Source organism: Neofelis nebulosa, chromosome 10 (assembly GCF_028018385.1).
Source record: "Neofelis nebulosa isolate mNeoNeb1 chromosome 10, mNeoNeb1.pri, whole genome shotgun sequence".
NCBI lineage: Eukaryota > Metazoa > Chordata > Mammalia > Carnivora > Felidae > Neofelis > Neofelis nebulosa.
Window position 1 is genome coordinate 25,282,630 of NC_080791.1, and position 21,974 is coordinate 25,304,603.

The 21,974-nt window shown below is 47.4% G+C and overlaps 1 protein-coding gene across 6 annotated transcripts in view; it reads right to left on the reverse strand.

The window, feature by feature from the left end:
* ETS1 (ETS proto-oncogene 1, transcription factor) overlaps positions 1–21,974 on the reverse strand; it is a 133,239-nt gene that overhangs the window by 36,593 nt on the left and 74,672 nt on the right. Inside the window, exon 1 of one of the 6 annotated variants that reach the window (XM_058687291.1) lies at positions 5,138–5,247. The exons of the other annotated variants lie outside the window; for them this stretch is intronic. Coding sequence (XP_058543274.1) covers positions 5,138–5,150 — 13 coding nt within the window. The 5' untranslated portion in view covers positions 5,151–5,247. Of the gene's footprint in view, positions 1–5,137; positions 5,248–21,974 lie in introns of those variants that run through there. 6 annotated transcript variants of the gene reach the window in all.

Genomic DNA, 21,974 nt, shown 5'->3' on the forward strand with positions numbered 1-21,974 from the left:
TTCCTTCCCTTCACGCCTGTCCAGCACAAACCCACGAAGTCGAACGGTGTGTATTTTGTTTTGTGTGTTTGTTCCCTCCACTGATTTATGATTCGATGAAAAGAACTTTACTGATGGCGGATATTGGCCGGGACAACCCATGTGGAAAATACAGTCCAGGCCAAACGGACAAAGTGGTTCTCCTGCAAGCTGGAAGTGAAGGAGGAGATTGGCTAGGAGGCCCCAGGCATTTTCTAAACAGAAGATGCCAAGGTGATGTGAAGGCCAAGGATGACAGCAGAAAGCCTGACAAAGAGGTTTCCTGGAGTCTGCTTCCTATAACTCCACACACTCTGGAAGTATGGCCTGGACAGGACTGCTGGGCTGACAACTCTCCATGCACGTTCCTGCTTCCTGTTAGGGAACGAGCCTTTTCAGGCTCTCGCTTGCTCTCTCCAAGAGAAGCAGCTGGAATTACTTTCACCTGTCCACCTCAATGCCATCTCCAAAAGCCTGGTCCACACGCTGTCAGCTGCAGCTGTACAGCACCCATTGGCTTTGTCCCTGGCCCAGGACACAAAGTGCTGGATCCTTTGGAAAAGTGCTCACAGCCCAGCTGGCTGGCAAAGGCCAACCCCACAAACTTGGGACACCTGCACTTGCACTCGATGAGCTCAGCAGAAGGCATGTCATTGCTCCTGGACCCAAAGGATTCAGACAGAAAAATCAGAGCTATTCTCCCTTGTTAAAATGGGTGGAATGCTGGTTTCAAAAAATTCAAACCTCCTCTGCAAGCGAGTGAACAATCAGCCAGGCCCGTCTTTATTAGCAGGACGGGCGCTGTGTTTAAAAGACGATGAACATTCCAAAGCAGACATTAATCTCAAATATTAAACTCTTTTTGTACAAAATATGAACGCAAAATCTCCACCCCCCATTGCTAATCCGTGGCTACAGCAGATCTATTAATTACACTGATCAACAATAATAATGACATCATCACACGGGTGGAGAATCCAACCTGCTGTAGCCCAAGCAGGCATCCCTGTCATTCCTGCCACATTTGGTCTCATTACCCATTATAACATTTTTGCACTAGGTACCAAATATTTCTAATTTTAGGAATGGCATCTAGAAATTAATCAATGCCCTCCCCCAGAGAAATTAACTAATTCTATTTCATGGACAGGTACTAAAATGGCCTTCATGTTAATATTTCTATTGGCAGTATCTTGAATTTATTTTTTTTTTATTTTTTTTTCAACGTTTTTTATTGATTTTTGGGACAGAGAGAGACAGAGCATGAACGGGGGAGGGGCAGAGAGAGAGGGAGACACAGAATCGGAAACAGGCTCCAGGCTCCGAGCCATCAGCCCAGAGCCTGACGCGGGGCTCGAACTCACGGACCGCGAGATCGTGACCTGGCTGAAGTCGGACGCTTAACCGACTGCGCCACCCAGGCGCCCCTACAGTATCTTGAATTTAAGTAACACGTTTGTCTCCAAATGCGGAGAACCTGACCTGAAGATATATTATGCCAATACAGTGAAGAGTAAACAGGATGCATTAGAAATTGAAAACACTATGAGCGTATCAGGTTTCTAACCCAGTGATTCTCCTTCAGGACCCTACATGTGGGTTAATATTTCTAAGAATCACCGCGAGTTTTGGAGAAAAGAGTTGTACAGAAGCTAGGGAATAAGGAATAGTCCCAAACTCCATCTTACCAAGATTGTACAGTATCGAGGCGGAAATGAGCACGTAGCACTACTTGAATCAGTAAGGGCATAACGAACCAGGGGCCTTCTGAACTTATGGAAACATCTGCTCATTTTTCACTGCGGCCTGACCCGTGAACAACAGCTTATACACACCCCATGGATGGTTTAAGTCAAACGCAGAACAAGGGTTTCGATTCACTCATACGCAACTCAAAGTTTAGGGCTGTTCGATGTCCAAGAACCCATGCAAGACGTTTTCATGTGACTTTTCATACCATCCCTTTAAGTCGTTTGAAACCAAATGGCTCATATCAACCATGTTACATAGAATCTAAGCCTGAAGTGATGTGTGTTCTGGGAAAAGTCAGGCCATGGCCTTACTGGCCTGAGATGTTTCTCCCCTCACCGTTCTCAAACTACAGAAGAAAAGGGGAGCATCGGGAAAGGAAGGGTTAGGTGATGAAAGACAAAGCCAAGCGCTAGAAACGCCAGGTGCGTTATTCCAGTCTCACACAGTCTCACACAACCATCAGACTGGCCAAACCCCAGCAGGTTACCATGATAATTAGCTGTGTGTGGTGAGTGCTGTCCCAAGGAAGAGCAGCCTGAAAGAAACACCAAGAATGAATAACATGCCTTACAGCCAAAAGCTGCTTTTGTCCACAAAGATCTTCCATGAACACTATTTCACAATATCACCCGGGAAATTTCTGAGGCTCCTGGGAAGATATTACAGGATACCCATTTTACAGATGAGGAAACAGAGCTCCAAGGGAGCAAGAGACTGGCGTGAAATCACACAGCGAGCCTTTTTTTTTTATGTTTATGTTTATTTTTGAGAGAGAGACAGAATAGAGCAGGGGAGCGGCAGAGAGAGAGGGAGACCCAGCATCCGAAGCAGGCTCCAGGCTCTGAGCTGTCAGCACAGAGTCCAACGTGGGGCTCAAACCCACGAACCGTGAGATCATGACCTGAGCTGAAGTTGGATGCTTAACCCACTGAGCCACCCAGGTGCCCCACAGAGCCAGTCTTTGAACTCTTCAATCCAAGCTCTTTCTACTCTACTCCACTGCTGCAGCAAACAGGAACAGATCAGAGATCCAAGAAAACTAAAAGTCTGACAGCTCAGAGAGAGAAAATGGGACTTGCATTTCTTTCTTTGTCTTTCTTTCTTTCTTTTTTTTTTTTTTTTTTTTTTGGACTTTTATTACCTAGTTTGAAAATTAGACACATTTGAGGAAATAATTATAAACTTAAAGTTTATTTCTTAGTTTGACAATTAGATACATTCGAGGAAATAATTACAGACCTAAAAACTAGCCCCATAAAGACATAATTAAAAGCCATTTACAGAATCAACTGTAGTCTTGTCCTTGTTTGCGGGGCTACGGGTAGGGACGCTTCCTTCCTTCCATACAAAGTACCCAAGTTAAATGACAACCTGGCTTCCTTCCCTGTCTGTGTTCACCCCTGAGTCACCCTGATATATGATCGTGCATCATATAAGGTGCATTAGTTACATAAGGTCTTAGTGAAATATATTTCTCAAAGTGAAGGAAATCAGGAAGAAATCTTCCAGTTCATAGGGGGAGGAAATAAGAACGACAGTCCCAAATGGAAAGAGAATCCCAAAGACAAGGGGGAAAGATGGCGTGGGGGGTGTGCAGGGGGCTTGACCCAGCCTGTTGCTCAAAATCCCTGGGTTCTTATCCCAGTTTTGCCACTAACATAATCACCCTGGATAAGTCACTTAATCGGTGCATTGCTACAAAGAGGTCTGTTGATAGGTCTAACATCCCTCAGAGCATTTTGAATTTTCCTTATGGCACTTTTCAAACATACACCAAAGTAGAGAGAATAGTACAATGAAATCCCATTCAAAAGCTATCAAAACACTACCCGTTCTATTTCGCCTCCTTCCTCACACACTGAAGACAGTAAAGCTCATCCCAGGCCACACATCCTCTCACCCACAGATATTTTATTGTCACGAAGACATTCTCTAGGTAAAGGAGGACCATAATGTGAAAGCTTACGTGAGACAGATAAACTCCGGGAAAAAGATGATAAAGATTACTTTCCACAGTGCTTACATTTTATTTACTGGCCCATCTGAACCACAGAACTTGTTTTCAAGCAGCACTACCATGATCTGGAACGTGAGGAAGTTGGATCAGAGAGAGAGGAACTCAAATCGGGATGGTAAGCCAGTGCCTTTGACTCCCGTGTCCTACCAGAAGAGACTGCAGGGATCATTGTTCCTGGTCCGCATGAACTTCTAACTGTGACTTTGGAGTGTTCAAGAAAAGGCTGGAGCTCCTGGGAAGCATCCAAAGGGGAGTGCCAAGCCTCCTAGAAAGTCCCAGTGTGGGACGGAAGGCATCTTTGCTCTTTTAGATCAATAGAAATAGAAAAAACTGGCTGTGGCCAGCAACTGATAACTGACTCCAGAGCGGCTTGTTCCTGGAAAGTTGTCACTGGTCTCTCAGAGGACTTCCCCCAGTGAAGACACTGGGATCTCTGAAAAATGTGAAAGGGAATCTCAAAACCCATTCCACGGCCCTCTCTCTCATTTGCGGAAGGGTGGATTGGAACTGGGCATGAAGAGACCTGGAAGGATCCTCTTTCTCCCACACTCCTGAGTCTAAAGCCTGTAGCAGGCCCTAGATCCTATACTCCACAAAGCTTCCGGCTGTGGTTAGTGCAATGAAGGGAAATCGATGTCCCTCCTCAGCCCCTCGGCTCTGTTATCATAAACCTAATGATGTGACGGCAGTGAGGAGCAAGCAAGACTCTGCTCCAGCAAGCACATATGGCGTGGTGCCCTTTGGAGCCATCCATCCCTACCAAACGGTCCATCACTGCCCCCAAGTAATGGGACACCATGAACTCTGAAACAGACTTCTCACAGCTTCCGCCCTTCTCTTTACATATCCAATCTCCTAAGAGTCACCGGCCAATAAAAAACCATTCCAAAGTTCCAAAGGCGGGGTGGGGGGGGGGGGGGGGGAAGAAGTTGTACAGAAAATCCCCAATCCGCCCTCCAATGACGTGAGTGACCAAAATTGCAAGCCAGTCTCCAGTGACAGCATCTCGGCTGCACTGCCAAGGTGCACCGCCACTGGGGAGTGCACACCTCTCGGGTACGACATGCCAGCGCAGAGGTATGCGCCCCTTCTCAGGGGGAAGCCGCCTCGGGACAAAAGAGATGGTCCTGGCGAGGCACAGCACGCTCCCAAGCGCACTGGGACAGCGGCCTCGGGTCCTGCAGCCGGGCCTGGGAAAAGAAGCCTGCAGAGAGGACTCCTGAACATCGAACATCTGTAGGAAGTGACTTCAGTCCGCTCCCTTCTTCCCTTCATCCACCCTTGCCCCATCCCCCAAAAGGAGTTTTAACACATTATTACCGCTGAAGTCCTGAGGATTTGGTGACTCACCAGGCTCACACATGGTTCCAATGAGCCCTTGACCATTACATGGTAGGGGAGCAGGAAAAACAAATGAAAGCAGTTGTAATTCGGCAGCGCCGGAGTTCAGACCTGCCAGACAAAAGGGATTGCAGGCATGTTCCCAAATCCGTTCAGGCACCTGACATGCAAAGCTATTTTTAATCACTGGATTTATTTCTTTCCTACCCCCTCCACCATCCTCCACCTCAGCAAATGTTTCGAAGTCAGAGCAAAACCCAAATTAATTCCAGGTGTTCAGGGAAACCCAGAGAGGCTCTTCCGTTCCAGAATCTGAGCCAGAAAACAGAACTGCCCCCTGGGCCCTACAGCTAAATTTTCTTGCTCTTTCCTTAGAACAGTTCAACTCTCCTACCCTAAACGTTGGGCAAATGGCCTGAAAGAGGAAATATCAGAACAAGTGGAAGGACTCCTAAATCACATGTTGTTTGTTTGTTTGTTTGTTTGTTTGTTTGTTTCTAGCAGCCCTGGCCAAGTGAAAGTGCCAGAGACAGGGTCTCCAAGACCACTGAGACAGAGCATTCTTTCGTTACCCAGGATTCTCTCCCTCCTTGCAGTGAGGATGAGATTAAATTAAATTAAGCGTGTGTGAAAATGCCAGAGCCTACTACATAGTAGGTGCTCAGTAAATTCTTGGTGACCTGAACTAAAAAGTGTCTTGTAAAATACCAAGACTAAAAACAAAAACAAACAAACAAATAAAAAATGTACACAATTTTATTTCTTGATGTTCAAGAGACAGCAAGGAGAAGGCCTCTGGCCATTTCCCCAGGTACAAGGAAGCAACTGAGAAAATGAAAAACTTAATGCAAAAAAATCTGATTCTGAGAGGTCACTGGAAATTGACATCTCCTGAATCTGGCTCTTTGTTTTACCAGACTAAGTGGGAAATCTGCAAACGAGAGAATCTTTCTTGCAGCAACAGCCTCTCAAATGTGTCCTGCCAGGAGAAGACCTCACAGCTACAGGATCCAATGCACCGAAGATGCCTTTTGGTGTTCAGCACTTCCTAAGAGTGCCACTTTAGAGCCAATGTGCCACAACACAAAATGGTAATTCTGTGCTCAAAACTCTCTTCTGTAGGTTTGCAGCTTGCCCAAACCCAAGCTGCACTTGACCCCAATCACGTGCCCTGAAATGGACTGACTCTCTCGCGATTTAACTACTGAGATTAGGATGCCTGCATAAAAGGTCCGGCTCCATAGAGTATTTTCAAGAAAAACTAAAAGTTCTTAAATGATCATGTAAAGCCATTTACAGAGTGCGTCACGTTTCATATCATTTCCTGTGGGCAGGATCACACTTGATTCCCACCATATCACACATTTTACAAGTCCTGAACATCCCCAAACTGTGCAACTTCTTTGTCATGAACACCACGGAGGAAAACACACGGCCGTGTTTCCACATTATTCAGGACGAAAGCATGAACCGGCCCCTTTCTACCCCAAGGCTTTGCAGACAGTTACAGGAGATCCTACTGGCTCTTCTCCCGTCTCATACTTCTGTGAGGGCAAACTCCTGTCCTGCCTTCAACTGAAATCCCCATGACAGGACCATTGGCTCTTGGTACCCATGTGGCACAAGATAACCCCACCCAAGACGACCCAGGGAAATATGTGACATCTTACATCTTGCTTCCACCACTCCTAGTTTACGTATCAGTCTTCGATGCCTCACAGCCTGAGATCCCGGAGATGCTGGTTAACTGGGCTGACCAATTTATTTTCACTTCAATTGCCCCCCGCCCCCCCCCCCCACCCCCAGTGCACCGCCTCTTAATTTCCAGCACGGTTATCGGAACAGAATTTCCCCTGTTGCAGAACGTTTGCCCCCAAACTCCAGTATGACCCTGCAAACAACGAAGTGTGCACTCTCATCTCCACCACCCTGAGTGACTTAGCTGAGACAGTCAAGCCGGTCTCGTGGTCTAACCAGCACTCGCACCCAGATCCTCGGACACTAAAGCCAGGTGTTTTTTCTACCCAGACCTATTAGCAGAGGTTAAAGCCAGGCAGGGAGAAATGCTGAGCACAAGGACATGTCTTTCTATTTCCCCCATCCTTTTTATTAGAGAGAAAATTCTTCCTGGAGAAGGAAAGCACCTCAATCCCTGAGACCCTCTGCAGAGAGCAGTCATGTCACCAGAGCTCTTAGAGGCTCCAACGCAAGACCTACCCAGAATCCCCTGGCTCGGGGCCCACTTGACACTTGGGTCTGGGGGCAAGACAGGCATGGCGGGGGCTCATGAGGATCACCAGGCAGGCCAGGCTGATCAAGGTGGAGGATGAGGAGTTTTCTCCACGGGCAAAGGAAAAATCTGGGCAAACAAATGGAGTAGAGCCCGTTTATTTAGGCTGGAAGAGGTAAAGTTTTTCTGCACTTTTGAACTGTTTTCTCAAGGCCTGCCTCTCCCTCCCACGCAGGAAACAAACACAGAGACAGGCCTCTTGCAGCGAGGGCTCCAGTGGCTGAAGGCTAGCCCGGCAAAGGCTAGAAGGAAGAGGGGCAAGGGGTGGGGGGCAGGGTGCACAGGGGGGGCAGACAGAGAGGAGCTGGGAGAGGAGGAGGAGGGGGAGAGCTGGCACGGAAGACAGAAGGCAGGAGGGCAGAGACGGAAAAGAGAGGCAACGAGAGGAGAACGCAGAGGAAGCAAATACTGGGAAATCTTAAACCCGAATAAAGGCCAGAGAGCAGAGGAGAAGTGGGCTGGGAAGATCCAGCAACTTCCAATTAATGATGTTCAGAAAGCAGCATTTTTCCATCAATTTTGAAAGGAAATTCTCCCTCGACTTTCTTATTTATTTATACATTATACAAATACATTTTTTTAAACCAAAAAAGGACCGTTTTTTTCCAATGGGAAAAAGCCTTGTCTGAGATGAAAGCCGGTCTTCAAAAACCCCTCAGAGGAAGCTGAAACCCCACATGTCTTGGTGCTACAGAAAGAAAAACAAAGTGGACATTCTTCCTGTGTTCTAAGGCTTTTTTATGCAGATGTGTTTTTCTTTTAATAAATAAATCTGGACACAGAAGGAAAACGCGTACGCACACACATTCACACAGTGCAACTGTCTGCCTTCAACCCAGGGAAACCGCAGTGAAAAATAAGAATACGTAAGCCCGTTTGCCGAGTGCAGGGACAAAGCTTCTCAACATGCCAACCACAGCCAGTAAAGCTATATGCTCTACCTACGTAGCCTTCCCAGGCTCCCCAGGTGGACAAGGGACTGTGTGGTAAGGAGCAATGACAATCAGAGGTAGGGCTGGACCGGAGACCCAATCACCAGGCTTCCCAGAAGGGCCCACGGTGGTCTTTTAGGACAACACCTGACTTCCTAAGACATTCAGTCGCTTGGTCCTTTGTGAGGACCACTCAGGTTCCCTCCCGGACCACAATAATGATTTCTTAGTGATCACACACACTGAGCTCAAATCTGCCTTCTAATGAGTTCTAGCCTTTGCCCCTCGTGCTGGAGGCTGAAGCTACGCATACAGGTTTAAACTTTCTTCAGCTATCGGCTTACCAACGGCTTTAACATCCCGTGGTCACCGCCTCTTTCCAGGCTTTCAAATTCCTTGGTGGGTCCTTCAACCATTCACGACGGTATGGTTCTTGCCCATCTGCCCCCGCTACCCAGAAGCATTCCTGTGGGCCCGTGTTCCTACAGAGCATCCTGAGCCAGGCCAACATCATACTTCTCAAGAGAAAAGGACACAATCACCCTACACGGTCCACCTCTGTGGGCCCAGCCGGCCACGGGGTTTTCCAACAGCCACACGACAGAGGCCACTCAGAGTGCACTCCCAGGCCTACTCTTCCACAGGGACTGAAGTTCAGCCAGTTCTGCACCCGTTGACTGAATCTTATTAACCTCAGTGTCAGGCTTCACATTTATCCTTATGGAACCTGACCTCGTTTGTTTGGATCCGTGTTTCCACGTGCGGAGATCATTTTTATATCACGAATCTGTCCTCATTCTATGAGCTCTGTGCCATGTGCAATTCAGTAAGTATGCTTTATGTGTCCTTCTCCAATCTGACCCCCCGATAAAAATGTTGAAAAGGCAATGACCAAGTCCTGAGCCCCATAACACCAGAGACCATGCATCATTCTGACACGGGCGCATTCATCAAGACCCTTTGGGTACAGTTGCTCAACCAGTTACAAATCCTCCTGATTTTACCACCGCTGGATCCCCATATCCTCACTTTCACCACAGATATATCATGGAAACACTTGGACAAAAGCTTCACTGGAGTCAGAACCCGAGGCTACAATTTTCAGATGCTCTGCCCAGGAAGCCAGTTCTCCCAGTTTGTCACTAAGGCCCAGGCAAGTGCAAAGGCAGCTGAGGGAATGAGAGCTGGGATTCAGATCTCTACACAAGGAGAGAAAGAGAGAGAGACCCAGAGACGGAGGGGGCAGGGAGGGAGGCAGGGAGAGAGGGGAGGAGGGAGGGAGGGAACAAGAGAGAAACAGAAAGAGGGACAGAGAGAGATGGAGAGAGGGAGGGAGGGAGCTGCAGCCACTTTGCATCCAGAAACAATGGGCATTTAGGGAACAATGGCTACAGACAAAGTCTTGGTCTATTTATATCTGCCACTGTGAGTCCCAGACAGGAGGAACTGGAAGTCTGCCCTGTATGCACAGCTCCAACTGGACCCGAGCTGGGAGGAAGATGAGGTCACCAAGAATGCTGCCTGCTTATAACGGGCTCCTTTTTGCTTGCATAGTTTCTTCTTAGCCTAAAGGATCTCTTTTGCCAAGTGAAGTCTGCTTGCCTACTTGCTAAAATACAGCCATCACTGAGAAGGGGCAGGTCATATGTGTAACTGCTGCTCAGCCAGGCCAAAGCAATGAAGGCCTTTCTCTATAGAGGTCAAAGGAAGGTGGGGATGTCAAGGGAAGCCTAGCCAGTAGATGGAGGTCAACTCTACGGTTCCTGAAACTGAGGAGTCCTATCAGATCTGTTCAGTACACATGTCTCCGGGCACTATGAGTTTTCCTGCAGGAAAGTTCCCTCCTCACTCCTTTGGAGCTAGCAGAAAGAGGCTAGGAGCTGAAACTCAAAGATACTTGTGTCTCACGTCTCATGACGATCTCTGCCTCCCCTTTAATTTCAGCCCCTTCGAACAGTCTCTCTCTTTTCTGGAAAGGTCATCTTCTGCTCTAACATTACTTTGCAGTGATCATCAATCTTTTTTTTTTTTTTTTAATTTTTTAATGTTTATTATATTTGAGAAGAAGAGAGAGAGCATGAGCAGGGGAGGGCAGAGCAAGAGGGAGACATGGAATCTGAAGCAGACTCCAGGCTCTGAGCTGTCAGCACAGAGCCCAACTCGGGGCTTGAATTCACGAACCTCGAGATCATGACCTGAGCCGAAGTCGGACGCCTAACCGGCTGAGCCACCCAGGCGCCCCTGGAGTGATCATGAATCTTAATCCTTCCTGTGTTGCTTATATTCTGTTTTTTATATGGTTCCGCTTCTTTTTGAATTTTTTTCTTTTCTTTTAATTCCAGTATAGTTAACATACTGTGTTGTATTAGTTTCAGGTATACAATAGTTACTGTGTTACTTATATTCTGAATCCTCCAATCCTTCCTGAAAAGAATCAGCAGTAGCCACATTCAGCCTGTCACTGACACTGAAATGAACACGGACACAGCTGAGCCAGGGAAGGAGGGGTAGGGACGCGGCAGTGAGCCCTGCGGGCAGTCACCCTGCTGCACCCCTCCACAGACAGCCCTCAGCATCCACGAGCCACAGGTGGCCAGCGACTGCACCTTCCAGATCCGGTCCAACCTTACAACCTCAAGAATACTAAGTGCAAAGCTGGTATCCCCCAAAGGCAAGAAACTCATGGCTGATACAGAGATTAAGCAGCAATTAATCCGAGGAGTAATTTCCGCTTCCCATTCATGCCTACAAGCTCCTGTCACCAACTCCCCTCCTTGCTCCTAGAAAACCAACTCGAAGTAGGCAGAAAGGAGCCTAAACATTAAGATCCTTTTTCTCCTTTATATTGAAATAGCTTAGGATGTGTCATTGAAACTATCCCAGGGAATGTCACCACATTCACAGGGAACTAGAAACAATGTTTTGGAATTTAAAAGCTTAAGCACAGGGCAGACAGGTGCCGGACATGGCTGCAGTCGGTGCAAACAACAAATGGTTAAGAGTGACGCGTTGTATTCCTTCACCACCCCACACCCTCTTTGGCGACTTCAGAAGTCCCTGAGTCAAGATGCCCACGGTTTAGACCACTTGAGGGTGGTCTAAGAAACCTGAATTACAAGCTAAGATGATATGTACCACAACATGCAAACACTCCTGCACATCTTTCTTTCTAGGCAGATGGTGGAGACAGAAATGCAGAAAAAACATCGGACCACCTGAAATACGCCAATCTCTGAGGATGGAAGTAGGTGTGTGAGCCACCTGAGCAGACCCACTACTTCATTCAAACACTGCTTCCTGGACTCCGCCACCCATGCTCCCAACAGGCTAAACATTGCCTTCTACTCCAAGGGCTCTGCTGAACCGTCCCAGGGCAATTCAAGAGAGCCACATGGGAGGGGCGCCTGGGTGGCTCAGTCGGTTGGGCGTCCGACTTCGGCTCAGGTCATGATGTTGCAGCTTGTGAGTTCGAGCCCCGCGTCGGGCTCTGGGCTGACAGCTCAGAGCCTGGAGCCCACTTTGGATTCTGTGTCTCCCTCTCTCTCTGCCCCTAACCCACTCGCTTTCTGTCTCTGTCTCTCTCAAAAACAAATAAACATTAAAAAAAAAAAATTTAGAGAGCCACATGGGAGCCACATGGCAGCAGCAGGGAGAAGTCAGAGACACAAATTCTCATCCTGAAGCGGGGCTGACATCAGAAAAGATGCAAAAGTTGCCACCCAAGGTATGTTTGGCAAGTGGCTGAGACAGCCCTGCCCGAGACCTATCAGTCTTCAAAAATGCCTGCACACCCGATAAAATGTACTAAAAACCGACGGCGTTGCCCTAACACAGCACATCTGGAGCTTACACCATCAGGCTTTATGTATTCAACAACTCATGAAATAAAAGGCCGCGCTCAGTTTAGTAAACGCGATTGTACGTCCCTAATGAGGAATCAGAAATCCTATGCTTTGAGGGATTTAGGCAGTAATTTCAGAGTACCAGCTCAGGTTCCCTGAGCTGCTAAAGGAGGTACTTAGGATGCAGAAAGATTGCTTCAAAGGGATTATGGGTATTCTCCCTAAATCATTAGGTTCACTGCTTAAACCTATCATCTGAGGCCACTCCAAGGTTTGTTTAGATCCACCTAATCTATAATTTTGGCCCCTGTATCTTCAACTTTGGCCTTTTTTATGGCCTTGAGCAGTAACTATCATCCCATCCACCCCACTTGTGTGTTCACACTTTGCCTTGTCTCTCCTCCTCTATACCGACCTCACTATAGCGATGGGACACATAAAGCCTTATCTGGGGCCAGAAAGCAGGAAAGAGGAATTTATAGAATTTGCTATAAAACTTTAACAACTCCTTAGAGGGATGTTCTCCTTCCTGGCAACTCGACGTAATTACAAGATGAATGAAAAGCAGGCTGTTCGTAGAGGGAAGGAGGGGCCGAGCTCTGTCACCGGTCCGGGGTCCTACATGATTCTCAGTACCCAGAATCAGAAGGGCCTGTAGATGTCAGCTAGTTCAAACCCTTTCTTTTACAGACAGGGAAGGTGAAACTCAGGGAGGTGACATCAATGTGCCCTTGGTCACAGGGTTACTAATTCTAGACCTCTTGATTCCCTGTTCAGTATTTTTTTTTTTTCCTCTCTACACCATTGCTGTTTAACTAAGGCAGTGGACCTGGGAGGAGTCAGTCTCCCTCACAACTTTGCTACTATCAAGATCAGGTTCATCATTCAGGACAACCACATCTCCCCCCCTCCCCAAGTTCCTAAAAATCACAGAGGATCAATCTAAACAAAGATCCAATACACATGACGGGATGGTACAGACCCATGATGCTCCCTGTTCCCAGCGCAGACTGTAAGCTTTCAATATCGATGGTCAGGCTCTAATACAGAAGCGTTTCCTTTGAGGAGAGAGTCCGGCTGAATACCAGGAACTCGAAAGCAAGCAACCTTCAATGCCTAACTTCAATTGTGTGATACCGCTGTATGTAACAGCTTTAAAATTTAAGGGTGCTATTCCTATGAATCCAGAGTGAAGGCAGCAGTTAATTTTAGTGACCTGTTAACCTCGACCTAAAAAGCACTGAAAGGAGTACAGATCACCAACATGCCATTCAAAGATTCTATAACAGTCCAGTCCTGCTGGTCCTCCGATCGGGTTGAGGGGATACAACAAACGCCACTGAAAAAGCCAGAACATAAAATCAAGGCCATTGGCCTGTACATTGAACCTGATGCTTCTAATTAATGAATCAGTCAGATCACATGTCTGACTCCAAAGGCCATCTCCCAAAGTAACACAAGCAGCTCCAGTTCTAAAGGAAATCCATTTAAATTTAGGGAGCTAAGGACTTAGGGAAAGATACACCCAGCTGTGATCTCTCAGGCTCCACGCGCTGGTTGGTTTGTGTGTTTCTCTCCTATCGGAACAGGCCTCTCTCTCTCTCCTAATGGCCCCAAACCTTCCGACAAGCCCACTGCTGCCCCAGCGTCCCGCCCACACTGGCCCAGAGCAGAAGGCACCGGATGTCTCTCCAGGTGGCAAACCCCAGAGGCTGAGGTCTCCAGGCAGACCTGCTCTCCAGATCAATGGGTATGATAGGCCAATAGGTGGAGAGCAGTGACCAAGTGATCGATGCAGAAGGGAGAGGGAGCAGAAACCACTCTCCATCTGCCTGCGTCAGGTGGGAAAGAGAGACAAAGATGCACAGCCCTCAGCCCTCATCCGCTGCTAATAAATGGCTCTGCCTCATCAGGAAGCCATTAGGAAATTGCAGCCACCGCAGCCCCCCGCTCTCGGACTGAATGGTCGGCATGCAGCTGGCGAAAGCACTCATTACTCTGCCCAGACATCCACTGGCTTTCTGCACCTAACCAAGGGAGCCACCAGAATAAGGCTGGGGCTTGCCTGGTGAGGCAGCAGAGGATGGGAGGGTCTTTAGCGACTGTGGACATGCAGAGAGCACCCCCCCCCCCCAGGAAAGTGCTTGGATCACCAGGGAGAGTAGCGGGGGCTCTTCTCAGGACACACAGATCCACTGCTTCATTCCTCTGTGGGGCAGCCTCGCTGGCATTCCTTTATGCAAAAAGAGACACTGACTGCTCATGGGTATGGGGTTTCCATTCAGGGCTGATGAAAACGTACTAGAATTACACATCAGTGATGGCTGTACAACTCTGTGAATGTATAAAAACCACCGAACGGCACACTTTAAAATGGTGAGTTTTATATTATGGAAATTAAATCTCCGTCTTAATACATCACCATTTTTTTAAAAGCTAGGGAGCCACCTGCTATGAGCCACACAATGCCTTGGTGATGGGAAGACACAGAGCCTTCACTCGGAGTTTCCCTTCTAGTGGGGGAAACAGATCTTACATAGGCACCCAAGCAATAGCCACACAGTCACATCTCATGATGGGCGATACAACAATGACTAAGACAAAAGGTTTTGCAATGGAGACGAAGTGATGTGTCTGGGCTCCAGAAGCCTTGGGGAAGAGGGCAGGAAACAGCTTGCTGATGTCCTGTGTGTAGGGGGTGAGAGATAGCAGCAGGGGGTGGTCAAGGTATGAAGGCCAACTCCAATGGCAGATGGATGGCATTATAGAGCAAAGGGAAGATGGAGAGGCTGGGACTCTGCCATAGGAAAGCCTTCTGAGATGACAGATAGGCTCTGCTCACTGGAGACCACGGGAGAGGCTGGGCAAGGTCCATTTCCAGAGGCAGACATGCGATGTCTACAACTTCCAGAGCCACTAATACATAAACACTGAGGGGAGGGCCACAGACTCCAGAACACCTCACATTCCCCAAACCCCAAGATGTCCCCAGGAGATGCTGCCCAAACACTCAGATTCCTATCCTACAAGGCTTTCAAGAGAAAGAAATTTCCATCAGAACCTGGTGCTTTCTGGAGGTTTCTCTCCCAACCCCTGGAGGGAGACAAAGGAAGGGCAGACAGAACAGGGCTTCAGGCAAACAAACACCCGGCCAGGGCTCACTGGACATGAACCAAGGAAGGTGCAGTCACAGCACTGTGACCAAAAGAGATCTTTTGGAAAATTCTTTTCCAAGAGGGATCATGAGTTCTGTCCCCTGGAATGCCCCAGAGCAGTTCTGATTGGTTCCGTGGCCCTGACTCAGAATGAGCACGGGCTCCACCCTCAGATGAGTAAATAAACTGACCCAAGAAATGGAGGGAGGGGGAGGAGGAAAGAGAAGAGTCGGAGCTGAGAGCAGGACAGGAACCAGGAGAAGGCAAGTGCCGAGTCTGGTGCAGGGGACAGACAGATGAAATTCTAACTCCATTCCAGAGACGGGTGGTGTGGCAGAATTCAAGGAAGAATATTCTCTGAGCCTTACAGCCCACTCCAGTTGGGATACAGCCCTGCCTTGGCAGCCTGCTCACGGCTGCTTTATAATATACTGAATTAGTCACTGGATTAGCAAGCACATTTACACACACTGGCACACAGCTGTTTAAAGACACAGGATCCCCTTCTCTAGGTGCCAGATTCTGGCTGTAAATCAACCATTGCAATGGGCAAGTGGCACATCCCAGAGCTTCACGGTTCCCACAGACGTCTTTAGCTGCGAAGCACTTTAGGGAAAGTGGGCTAGAAGCTGGGAAGGTCTAACAGGCTTTTGCTGAGGGACAGAAGGGACGGGGTGCAGAGAGGAAAGAAAGATCAGTGGGCCTTTTCAAGTCCTGAGGCTTATGATCTTCAGCAGGTTTGCCAAATGCATCTGCGGGCCTGGACCCTCACAGGCAAGAGTGACGTTTCCCCCTGGTTTGCCGTATACACAGGTAGAAGTGTTTCTGTCCCAGACCTCGGATGCCTGAGGTCGCTCCCAAGGAAAGAAAGGATCCCAGGGCAAAGAAGAGAGTCATTCGGCAGTCAAAATAATTTTATGCCCTGATTATGACAATTCCAAGAAACGTCCCTATTGGTGAGGCGAGGGCAATGCCTGAAAATAAAGCTTCTGAGTTGGAAACGTGACCGAAGTCCTACCTCAAGTTTGGTTAAGTATGCGTGAGTGCAGGGAAATACTGTGACTGGAGGCAGGGACTGCTCTGGCCCAATGGTTATGGGGGTGTCAAGTGGAAAATTTTCTGTAACCAGGTTAACAGAAACCACAGTTTTAACAACCGCTGAAATAATAAGAGCGCTGTCAGCAGGGAAGATGTGTGCAGAGCACGGTGGCCTAGGAGATAATGGTAAAATACCATTTACTGAGACCCTGTGGCAGTGGAAAAGTATTTTACAGGGATCACCTCAAATCCTTACAACAGTTCTGAAAGCTCTTTATTAGGATCTGCACTGTAAGGATCATTTTTGAAAAGCAAGGCTTTTCGACACTTTGCCTAAGGACAAATAAGTCGGCAGAAAGCCTGAATTCAAACCCAGGGCTGGCTCACCTCAACCCTGTCCTTCCAGGACCCCATAATGCCTGCAGTGAGAGACATCATTAAAACCCACATCATGAATGACAGATTGTGATTTGGGGACAAAGATTCCTCTCTATGGAGCAACCTAAATGTAAACCCCTTCCCTTCGACTCAGATGGGATGTGGGAAAAAGGGAATGTGTCAATGTGTGTGTGTGTGTGTGTGTGTGTGTGTGTGTGCGCGCGTGTGTGTGTATAAAATATATATAGGTATATAGGTATATAGATATGAAGATCAGGGGAAGAAACTCATGGCATAAACAAATCCACCTGACAAACAGAAGAACCAAATACAATTACTAAAAAAGGGTGCAGTGCATTGAGGGTCCAGAAGTACACGCAGGAATTTCAAAAAGATTTGCAAATAGATTTATGACTGGTTTGTGTAGGAGGAGCTTATCTCGCACCAGCTTTTACTGTATTACTTTTTTAACGTTTTATTTATTTTTAAGAGAGAGAGAGAGAGAGAGAGACAGACAGAGTATGAGCGGGGGAGGGGCAGAGAGAGAGGGAGACCCAGAATCCGAAGCAGGCTCCAGGCTCTGAGCCGTCAGCACAGAGCCTGACACGGGGCTTGAACTCACGAACAGTGAGATCATGATCTGAACCGAAGTCAGACACTTTACTGACTGAGCGACCCAGGCACCCCCAGCTTTCAGAAATTCAAATATTAAGTCCTTAGAATTAGTTTGCCCATAAAAACACTGAAAATATTCTCTTCTTAGAAAGCAAGGCAGCCAAGGGCCACCGGAGACTGGACTCATCTTTGCTCCTCGCTCACTGTCTGCAGCACGTCTGTGAGCATCACAACGTGACCAAACCCTATGAACCCAGAGGCAAGTTGCCAGGGCCCAATCTCATTGAAAAAAACCAACATCGCTGTTTTGTTCATCCAGCACCCCAACCCGCTGGAGACACTGAAGCCAGCCTGGAATTCCATATTCCCCCCATTAGCCCATCCATCACAGAAGAGTATAGGTGAGGGCATAGAAGAGCCACAAACCTCCCCAAAACAAGCCTTTGGAAATCCAGAAATAAAGAAACAGATACTTGATTTTTCAAAAAACAAAAACAAAAAATCTCCAACTGAATCAGAGGTTAACGCCAGGTCTTCCATGTAGACATTGATTCATTCCATGTGTGTTTATTTATCTACAAACATTCCTGTTGCATCAAGTGGCCTCAAGGCCGAGGCTTGTACCTCTGAACATCCCCTCCCTGGAGAATTCTCAAGGAAGGGTGGAGCTCCTCCTTCATTCCTCGATTTCCCAATCTGAAAAATGGGGGCCAAGGCTCCAATTCTGTATGGGAGTTTGGTCAGTTCAGTTAGCTACTTTTCATTTGTGTATTTTGAATTTGAAAATGCACAATGAAAACTCTGGGAACTATTTTTTTTTCTCTCTCCCTGTATTACACATACCAGCGGTAGATATTTATAGATCTACTGAATGTTTTCTTCCTTACCCTGGTAATAATGAGGAGCCTAAAGAGCATAAAGCACAAAACGATGTGCCAAGAATCACAGCTTTCAATAAGAATGTTAGCAAATTTGCTCTCCCAACAGATTCTAAGTTGGTAGGACTTTGTAATCAGAGAGATCTAAGCTCAAATTTGTGACTCGAAAGCTCTAAGGCCTCCAGAAAACGAACTGAACCTTTCCGACAGTCAGTTTCTTATCTTCAAAATGGGGATTAAAACACCAACCTCACCAAGTTGTTTAAGGAAGGGGATTATTTGTGCAAAGCACCCCGCCGTGTGCCTGGCGCATAGTGGGTGCCCTGTAAATATTAGTTTTACTTTTCTCTCATTTCTCCAAACTGAAGCCCAGATACACACAAAGGCCAAAAACGAGCACCCGGCAGTTCTGAAGAACGTTCGGTTGCCATTCGGAGGCAAGGAAGGTGTGACACTGAACTCTTGTTCTTATGCAAAATCAAGGAGCATTTCCTGTACTCACACACATGACTCATCCCAGTTCCTATATATTCAGTACTGCAACTCTGTCTGTATCATCTCTCCCACTAATTTAATAACATTCCCTGCATCGCCAATGACTCCAGAAGACTTTCCAAACCTGAGCTCATTAACTCTCCTACTCTCTCCCAATGAGAGGCAGCTCACTAGGAGTGAGCACCCTTCTTCCAGAAGAATCCAGAGATGATGCTGAGATGTGGCGACAATCTGGCAGCCCAGAGCAAAAACAGACACAGGTATCCTCATTCTGATACCCCAGGCAATACAACATAAAGGATGACCACCTATAAGCGGACCCGTCCAGTTTTCAGCCCAGAAAATGTGCATACCAGGAAAAGGTTAAGACCAAGGACTCCTTAGGATTGACCCAAACTACCCACCGGTGGAGAGTAGGGAGCCAAAGGCCCAATCCTCTGTTTGAGGAGACACGCTGCAGCCACAGGAAGATATGCCTTAGAGACTACATTTTCCTGGCAAGCACTAAGTTCAGTGCCGAGGTTCAAATGGACCAAACATAATGTGATTATCTCCATTTTTGGTGCAATCAGGGTACCACCCTCTCCTCCCCATCAGTAACTCCTCTTGCCCTATGATCCAGAGCCCCCCAAGGGCCCTGCTGGCTACTCAGGATTACATTCCCCCCCCCCAAGAAAACAACAACATGCCAAGGGGGACGCTTCTCAGTGTAATCACCTGTCACTCCACGTTGGAATGCTCTAGCTTCCTGAACAACCAACACAAGGAGGGAGGGGCCTTCTTTTTACTGCTAAGGAACAACACATTGTATTAGAGGGGTAATCAAATATAATTTTGCTAAACTCCAAGTTTACCTGGTGCCATAGCAAATGCCCCTGCCCCAAATGGAAACTAGCAGAGAGGTGGTGGGGGGGGGGGGGTGTTTAAAATCCACTCATCTAAGACGTCATCACTTCTCATATGGCTCTTTGGCACAATTCTTTCCCATAAAATGCAGGAGGAGATTCAAAGGTTTTTGTTTTTTGGTTTTAGGGGTTTTTTTTCCCCCTCCGGCTACCTGAGGTTTCTGCCAGTCATTAAGATGGACCTCATTTGCTAAAATGGGTAAACAGAGGCACAGAAGATTATATATTTCAACACAGGGAAACAGGCAGGACAGGAATTCTTTTCAAAATTCTTTATATTGAACAAAATAATGTATTTCCCGAAGTCTAAGATCAAGCCACCCCAGAGGGAAACTGCCCATTTGTCTAAAAGCCTGTGGAGTAATAACTCACATTTTTTTTTTACTTGAGAAGAAACTAACTTGCCATCCTACTTAAAAGTTGGCCAGTGGGTTGGCATCTTGGAAAGCTATGCAGATTTTTCAGATCCTATGTCAGAGTCGTCGTCGGTGAAACCCACTCAGAGCTCAATAATGAGCCAACTGTGTGGGACCCACTAACTACATATAAAGTATGTGGAGGAAATCTATATCTAACAATAGAGAAGAGGGTGTCCTGTTGGCATTTCTGATCTCGAGCTAGTGTTCATTACCATTACTATCATTAGCCATGTATTTACCAAGTACCATAGAAATAGTGAAAATATACGTGGCTGAATGGAAAAGTCAGGAGGTTTGGAGGAAGACAGCTTCATGTCCTAACTCTGCCACTTACCTACCATGTAGCCTGGGGAAAGAAAACTTAGGATCCGCCCTGCAGGTTCCCCATTTGTAAAATGTTCCTAACCCAAAGAATTACCTCGAGTGAGCGTCAAATGTGGTGAAGTCACGTGTCTCCCTGTAAAATCTCTGCCAAATGATAAGCAAGGATCAAGTGAACTGGTCAATCCTAAGCCCAGACAGACTGTAGTGTTTCCCCCAAATTCAACAAACATCCAAAGATTTATGCAAATTCTGGAGGCAGCACACACAGAACTTCAGAGTTCATGGGTCTGAATCCGAACCCCTACACTCACCAGCCATGTGAGCTCAGACAAGTTGTGTGACCTCTCAGTTTCTTCATCTGTGAAATGGAAAGAATACTCGGCTAGTAGAGATTAGGGTAAAATAATGAGGTCCCTGGCACATCAATATCTTGACACATTCATAAGTTAGCACCTAGTAACTAATAGAAAAAAAAGGAAAAGGATCAAGAGGAATGGAGAGACTCTGTCCCTATGTACGTACCAGTAAAGTCTACCTTATATTACCAGTGGCAGTTTTTCTTGTTTTTCCCCAAACTGACATGCCACTGTTGGTCTGCCTGCTGCTGACAGAAAAGACGAACTGTGACAGCCTTTTCTCAAAATGTAGAAATAACATGGGGCACCTGGGTGGCTCAGTCGGTTAAGCGTCCGACTTCAGCTCAGGTCATAATCTCACTGTTCGTGAGTCCAAGCCCCACGTCGGGCTCTGTGTTGACAGCTTGGAGCCTGGAGCCTGCTTCCGATTCTGTGTCTCCTTCTCTCTCTGCCCCTCCCACACTTGTGCTCTGTCTCTCTATCAAAAATAAATAAATGTTAAAAAAAATTTTTGAATGTAGAAGTAACATCAAGAAAATGATTTTTCACGGGCGCCTGGGAGCCTCAGTCTATTCAGTGTCCGACTTCGGCTCAGGTCATGATCTCGCGGTTTGTGAGTTCGAGCCCCATGTCGGGCTCTGTGCTGACAGCTCAGACCCTGGAGCCTGCTTCCAATTCTGTCTCCCTCTCTCCCCCTGCCCCTCCCCTGCTCATGCTCTCTCCCTCTCTCTCTCAGAAATAAACACTAAAAAAATATATAAGACAAAAAAAGGAAAGCAGCGAGGTGTTGACTTTAAAAAAAAAAAAAGAAAGAAAAAGAAAAACGATTTTCAGATAACAGCTGTGTGCAGGTGACACTCTTCCACGGCGGCAGAGAGCGGCCTTTGCAAAGCCAGGCGGCCTGTGCTCGCCACACCCTGACACACACTCGCAGCTTCCTGGATGGCTGTGGAGACTGAAGCAGGTGGTGTCTTGTCTGGCTCGGACTCCACCGGATGGCCTGCGCCCCGCGGAAGGGTCAGCCGGTTGCTGCGCAGACACCATTCCCCAAAAGGCCAGAAGCAAGCGGGCCCGGGGCCCTTCCCTCTGTACAAACAGGAGGCAGGGGCCTTGACTCGCTGACTATGTCAGGAAGAGGCACTGAGGTGGCTTTCAGCAGAACGCATTCCTGCTGCAGGAGGGGACTGTTTACCTACCGAGCGAGCAGCGCACGGAGAAG